The 7,265-nt window shown below is 38.6% G+C and overlaps 1 protein-coding gene across 1 annotated transcript; it reads left to right on the forward strand.

Moving 5' to 3' along the window:
* The first annotated feature begins 177 nt into the window (after positions 1–177).
* On the forward strand, positions 178–6,129 carry LOC117306338. Its single transcript, XM_033790940.1, has 7 exons — positions 178–373; positions 1,160–1,272; positions 2,161–2,336; positions 3,408–3,772; positions 3,970–4,160; positions 4,776–4,845; positions 5,691–6,129. The coding sequence occupies exons 3-7, from the start codon at positions 2,242–2,244 to the stop codon at positions 6,050–6,052; spliced, it is 1,083 nt and encodes a 360-aa protein (XP_033646831.1). The 5' UTR covers positions 178–373; positions 1,160–1,272; positions 2,161–2,241; the 3' UTR covers positions 6,053–6,129.
* Positions 6,130–7,265: the final 1,136 nt, after the last annotated feature.

A 7,265-nucleotide genomic window follows, 5' to 3' on the forward strand; every position in this document is an offset into this window, starting at 1 on the left:
AAACCCAATCGCAACTATTATTACGAAACAATAATGTTCTGTGTGACCTTGGCTCATTCAGCCAGGAGTAGGATAATTATAGTTATCCCTTTACCCGGAACGAACACTTCCAAACTTCATGTTCTGTATAGCCAATAAACTGTTTAGGCTTGTTTTTAGAGACTTCTTGTAGTCACAAATTTGCACTTTGCTCCCCGTTGTGGGTTTTAGTTTTTGACTTGTGGCCCACCGAGTCACCATAAAGTTTACCACGATTATCCGAAGTTTGCCAGGTGTGCAAGACATCTCTTTGCCATTGCCCCACCCACCCCTAATTGGTATCATGCTGATGGGAACTATCTTGCAGTTTGTTGTCTTTCTCTACGTTAACACGGTAAGTCCTAATAATTGTTTAAAATTTAATGAGTAAAAGAAACTAAGAAAATGTTGTTTTTCCCCTTTTTGTTTTTGTGTTGCTCCGTATCTGACTGTTGTATTATTAGTTCATTTTTGTTATCGCATATAATAGGATAATGCACAAAGTGTCTTAGTGATGGCCTTGTTGAATTGAGCATGACGTCACTGACCGCCATCTGTGATGGCAAACAACGGAAAGTACACGCGTGTTATGCACGATTCTCGGTTTCATCAGCAATGGCAGCCATAGCAATGGATAGAATCTGCTCATAGAATAGGCAGACATTCTTTTTGAAGTGTTTCACTGTGAGCAATGAACTGGTGAAAATACTGAAAAGGAAAGGCTCAACATGCCTATACATAAAAACCATTTTGTGTTTCCAACATTGTGTGTTGTTTATTTTTGACAAAATCGGAGAAACGAAAAGGGATGCCTTTCAATTACGATCAGGCATTTTGGTTAGGTTGTACGAATAACAACCTGTGTGAAATCCAAAGCAGATTTCCAGCGCAATAATAGTGCAATATTGTTCAACACCGATAGTTTCGATTTACGGAAAACAGCCATCGTTTTTGCTTAACATTTTTAGATAAAACCATGGAGGAATAAAATTAGTTTCCCTCCATGATAAAACACACCATGATGTTTCCTAATAATTTAGTGCAATATTGTTCAACATCGATAGTTTCGATTTAGCCGCTTTTTAGTAGAAAACTAAAAACTGTTTTCAAAGTTATTTCGTGGTTTTGTTTTCCACTATAGGTAGCTGATGGAGCTCCTATTGACCCAACGTGTCCTGGAAAGATCCCTCGGTTTTTTATGATACAACATGCAAGTATTGTCCTTCATGCAAACTTGGTTATGGTCTATCTGAGGTAGGTGTGGGCCTATGCAAGGCCATGTAACAGTTTTTTCTGTTTGCCTTGCGTAATTCCTAGAAGGAGCTTACTTTTAAGATAAAGGGGGGCTACAGGTTTTGAAAAAAAGTTTTGACTACCGATCCTCTAGAAAGAAATCATTTGAAATCATCGCACTTGACATTGCAGCTACTCAATGTCATTGGGAAAATGTTGGAACGCTAGGTGGCAGCAGACTTCCCGGGTAAGTTTCCATTATTTGCGAATGCGCACATTACTGAGAACAATGGATTTTTTATGGTGAGTTTGCTGCCACCAAGCACCCCAAAAGTTCCAATAGCAGTCATCAAACTGCGCCAGGTTTATTGTACGATCGTTCATACTCCACGAAACAAAGCAAAAATAATGGAAGATGAAAAACTGGAGAAGGGATAGCCGATTCTTGGCAGTGTCAACCACCTAACAACTCTATGGCAACTAAAATTTATTTAATGCTCAACTCCAATTCAGTCTGAAGTCCTTCAATATTCAATCTTCAAAGGTAAAATCCTTATTGGTCATGAACATGTTTAGGATGGTGTCAAAGTGACGTCACATGCGAGGTGCATAATAACATAAAAAGAGGTTAAGGTGACCTCAAGACAAAAAGACTGACAACAATAGACGTTAATCTTAGGACGCGTAAAAACTGTACACTGCAAAAACTGGGGTGTTAAATTGATTCTTCCGGGTATATCTATTAACACCAACGTGGTGTTATTAATACCCATAACTATATCGTTGGTGAAATAAACACCCTGTCGGTGTTGTCTCGAATAGATACCAAGAGATTCAATTTAACACCCCAGATGTTGCAGTGTATGATGAATTAGAGGTGATCAGTCCTGCTATTTTATTCTCTAATAGCTGTGTGGAAATGGTCAAGGCGCCAATGCAGTTTGCCAACAATGTCCAACGGGGTATTTCTCGGACAGCAACTCTGTGGAGATGTGTCAACCGTGCAAATCCTGCCCGACCGACATGATGGAAGCTGCGCCTTGTGATTCCACGTCTAACCGTAAATGTGTACCGTGCAAGTGTGGGTGAGAAATCAATGTATAAAGAGCTGCACCGGATCACGATCTCTGTTACAATGCTTGTGAACCTTTAATAAGTCAGAAAAGGTCACTTAATAAACTGAAAAACTTCGGTAAAAATCCAGAACCAGCGAGTCAAAAACACACCACTGTCCTAGATTTCTAGAAGGAACCCGGCAAACGGGCACCCTGGGGGTCGATTTCACAAGAGTTATCGAGGAGATATTAAAATTTTATTTAGTTCGGTTCGATTTCACAAAGAGTTAGTACTAGTCCTATCTTAGGATTAGTCATGGTATAAAAAACAAAACAAAACACGCATGTTTAGTCCTAAGTTAGGACGAGTAACTCGTCCTAACTCAAGATAACACTAGTCTTAACTTTTTGTGAAATCCACCCCTGGACCTTTTGGAGTATAATCGTGTGGCACATGGTAAAAATAAAGGAAACAATTTAAGAAGATTCACATTTTTTTAAAAGAATGTTCACGAAGGAAACCATGGAGGGCTACTTTTGGTCAAGGTGTCAATGCAGTTAAAAACAACAACAACAGCAGCAACAACAACAACAACGACAACAACAACAACAACAACAACAACAACAACATATGCCTGTACGTTTTAATCCCAAATCATTGGGGTTTTTGTTTTGTTTTTATGTCCTGTCTATACCTATGTACATGACTGTGCAATAACTAACCACAATGACTATTAAAAAGGGGTGTTCTTCGAGAGATAAGAAGGAATATCTTGTTTCATATCAATGCTATATGAATATTGTGCTTTGTGCTGTGTCTGTTCTGTATGTATTCAGTCTACTTAGATTGTTTTTGTATGGGGCACTCCCTACACAAGCTGTACTTGCTTGGCTGTTCCACCAATTCATAAAATTCTGGTATCACCTTTTTTTCCCCAGCCATATCCAACAGCGCTTAAATTGAACAGGATGGATAAAGACATTAAATTACATAAAATAGCACAATAAAATAATTTAAACAGACACAACTTAACAGAGATTAAATTGGCAATTGAATTGTTGAATTGAACTGAATCCATCCATATCTGTTATTTTTAACAGTTTTGTCGAGGGTCAATGTAGAAGCTGTGAGGATGTCGACAAACCTGACGATGAGCCTGAGGATGTCGACAAACCTGACGATGAGCCTGAGGATGTCGACAAACCTGACGATGAGCCTGATGATGTCGACAAACCTGATGACACCATTGACGAGAATGGGTCTGAATTCCCTCATGGACCTGGTGCCATTGCTTTGTATGTGGCCATCCCCCTGGTCTTACTGCTTGTATTATTGGCTGTACTTTACTTCAAAAAAGAAATCTGGGGATTCGCAAAAAGGACGGCTCTCTCTTCGGACCATCGAGATGAAAGAAATCAACATTCAAATTCAGACAACCCGGAAGGACAACACTTTGTCGTAGGAGGTAATACAAAATTGACTAAAAAAAAATTGTTAGAACTAACAATACCTGGCGTGTAGACACACATGTCTACCATGTTTACCGCAAACCAAAAGTTCAATTCAATTCAATAATGTTTAAGGATAGTCCATCCTTATTAAAAATGTTGTTTTTCTTGTCACATTCAGTTTTGAAAATAATGCTGCCCTTTTTGCTTACAGATCAAAATGGTGTAGAAATAAAGACTCATGCCGAAGCCAACATTATTCACAAAGAAGAGGTGCAGATGCTGAATGCTGTGCCTTATCGTCGTAGTGACTGTTCGGTCTTGGAATCACAGTCTGACGGTTTTAATCTCGGGTCTCCTACTTCCTCTACTGGCACTCAAACCTCATCTTTCCGGTATAGTGATGTAAGTTTAGTTGCGAAATGTTAACTTATTATATCATTGGTTTTAAAAGCAAACCATTACGTTATACAGAGTCTCACTCAATATCGTATTGTCATGTCTTTGTCCGTACTCTCAAAAATGCAAAAGAGTGAAGAAAAAAATACCCACTCTTTAAAAGAGCCATATGAGGGACAACTCTTTTTCGAGTGGTCTTCCAATCTTGTAGATTGAAGTTTGCATTTTTAAAGTGATTTTTCACTCTGTCCTTGGGTGAAACCCCTCTAAAAAGTGACATAACCACCACTCTTCTTAAAGATCTACTTGAGGGACAACTCGAAATGTAAAGAGTGGTGGTTTTCACTCGTTTACGTTTAGAGATATGATGTTGCTTTAAAGTATTGTCCAGTTTTTCACCTGGTTTCCTTCATGTTGACATATAAAGTGTTTCTGTTTACAGTCAAGTGAGCCCTTCAAGTAAAATTAAATATAAGCTTACTAACTGTAACCATGTTATACTTTTTCTATTGCAAACTACTGCTTAAAACTGTCCTATATAAAGTACATTCACTGTCATTGAGGATGTTAGAATGAAATAAATGCCTTATTATATCTCTTCCTGTTCGTTCGATATTGAAGGTGTCCGGTCTTGAAAATCGATCGTGGGAATTTGAAGAAAAGCTGCGGAAAGCTATTGAGAAGACCAAAGGTATGTTTGGTATATCGAGAAGGTGTGGAACTGGGACGTGGGTGAATTTACTGCTCTTTTAAAGACACTGGACACTATTGGTGATTGTCAAAGACCAGTCTTATCGCTTGGTGTATCTCAACATAATGCATAAAACAACAAACCTGGTGTAAATTTGAGCTCAATTGGTTGTCGAAGTTGCGAGATAATAATGCAAAAAAAACACCCGTGTCACCTGAAGTTGTGTGCTCTCGGATGCTTGATTTCGAGACCTCAAATTCTAATTCCGAGGTCTCGAAATCAAATTCGTGGAAAATTACTTCGTTCTCGAAAACTACGTTATGCCGTTTCTCAAAATGTTACCCACCAGCTCCCCATTACTCACGTTACCAAGTAAGGTTTTATGCTAATAATTATTTTAGTAATTACCAATAGTGTCCACTGCCTTTAAAGTTTAGAGTACAAGGAGAATATTCGTCCACTAAACGTGAATAATTATTAACCCTGCCAATGTATGCTATATTGTTGAGAACCGGTACACACTGACGTTGGTTCAGGGGAAAGTTTCAGAAAGTTTCAGTGGCGTCATTTTGATTATTCTAACTTTTATTATATTCATCTTGGTTTTACCCATATACAACGATAGCACTGTAAATCCCAGGCACACTGATAACAACTGGAGTGTTAAATTGATTCCTTCTGGTATATATATGTGACAACACCAATATGGTGGTATATATCCCAATTACTATGTTGGTGAAATTAACACCGTGTCGGCGAGCACATATATTGATACAAAGAGAATCAATTTAACAACCCAGTTTTTGAAGTGCATTTACTAACTCAGTGTGTGCATTCATAAACAGATACATCTCTGGGCGACATGAAGCAGGCAGATTTGAACATCCTTGAGCGATACTTACAAGCAAAAGGCGTTGTAGCAAAATATCACTCCACATCCGAGCCTAACTACTTGACCATAGCCAACATGTACGAAATTGACATATACACACAAAGAGGATTCGAATCCGTCACTGACGTCATCAGCCACATCGCCAATACAGACAGAACGCATCCGACTGTAGCCGATTTCTTGAAGAAAGTTTACGACAGCGACCAGTGTTTTCAATCTCTGGTAAAGCTAGTTGAGCAAATTCTTGATCGGACAGTAGAGCACGGACAAGAGACACAGACACAGGCTAGTCAGAGTGGTGAATTATGGGTTTGACTGGGGAATACATTATGTGTCCTTAAAGGCAGTGGACACTATTGGTAATTTCTCAAAAAAATTATTAGCATAAAACCTTTCTTGGTGAAGAGTAACGGGGAGAGGATGATGGTATAAAACATTGTGAGAAACGGCTCCGTCTGAAGTGCCATAGTTTTCGAGAAATAAGTATTTTTCCACGAATTTGATTTCAAGACCTCAGATTTAGAACTTGAGGTCTCGAAATCAACCATCTAAACTCACACAATTTCGTGTGTTTTTTATTTCACTAGTATCGATGACCGATTGAGCTCAAATTTTCGCAGGTTAGTTATTTCATGCATATGTTTAGATACACCAACTGCGAAGGCTAGTCTTTGACGACAGTTACCAATAGTGTCCACTGCCTTTAAAGTCACCTGGAAATAGAATTTCTTTTCTTCTTTCAAACATAAGAGTATATGCTTACGAACAATAAAACAATTTTTTTAGTAATTGTTTGTCATTTATGTTTAAAAAATATGTAAAGTTGTTGGGGGGGCTGACTCCGCCTACCCCTTTTGTGACGTCAATCGAGGCAGACTTTGCCTGCAATGCGTATAGTAAACACACGTGCAAAGTACATGTACGTCCAAGTCGTGAGTTGGTACATTTCAAAAAGTGTTTTTCTGCATTGAGCAGCAATACACCTGGTCGGCATTGCCGGAAAAAAAACATTTTTTTTTTTTGAAACTTACAAACTCACGACTTGGTCCGTACATGTACTTTGCAATTGTGTTTACTCTACGCATTACAGGCAAAGTCTGCCTCGATTGACGTCACGAACAGCGCCCTCTCGGGTCGGGGTCTACTCTTAAATTTGTAAAAAACATAAGAACTGATTTTTTAAAACCTTAGTTAACTGTTTATTCACATTCCACTCATCAAAACACATATATTAGTGACAAAAGCTTTATTTTGAAAAAATACCACTTTCAGGTGACTTTAAGCAAGACACCTATAACCATTGCTTCGTCCTTCGGGTGGGACGTAAAGCCGTTGGTCCCATGTGTTGTGTAACACATGTAAAAGAACCCAGTGCAATTATCAAAAAGATAAGGGGTTCGCCCAGGTGTTAGATAAGGTGCTAAATAATTGGGTCTCAGAATTCATCACTGCAATAAGCTATCTTTCTGATATACTCAGCGCATTGAGTACCTTGTTTGGTAGATACGTGAGTTATATAAGACTTCCA

Source organism: Asterias rubens, unplaced genomic scaffold (assembly GCF_902459465.1).
Source record: "Asterias rubens unplaced genomic scaffold, eAstRub1.3, whole genome shotgun sequence".
In the NCBI taxonomy this organism is placed as follows: domain Eukaryota; kingdom Metazoa; phylum Echinodermata; class Asteroidea; order Forcipulatida; family Asteriidae; genus Asterias; species Asterias rubens.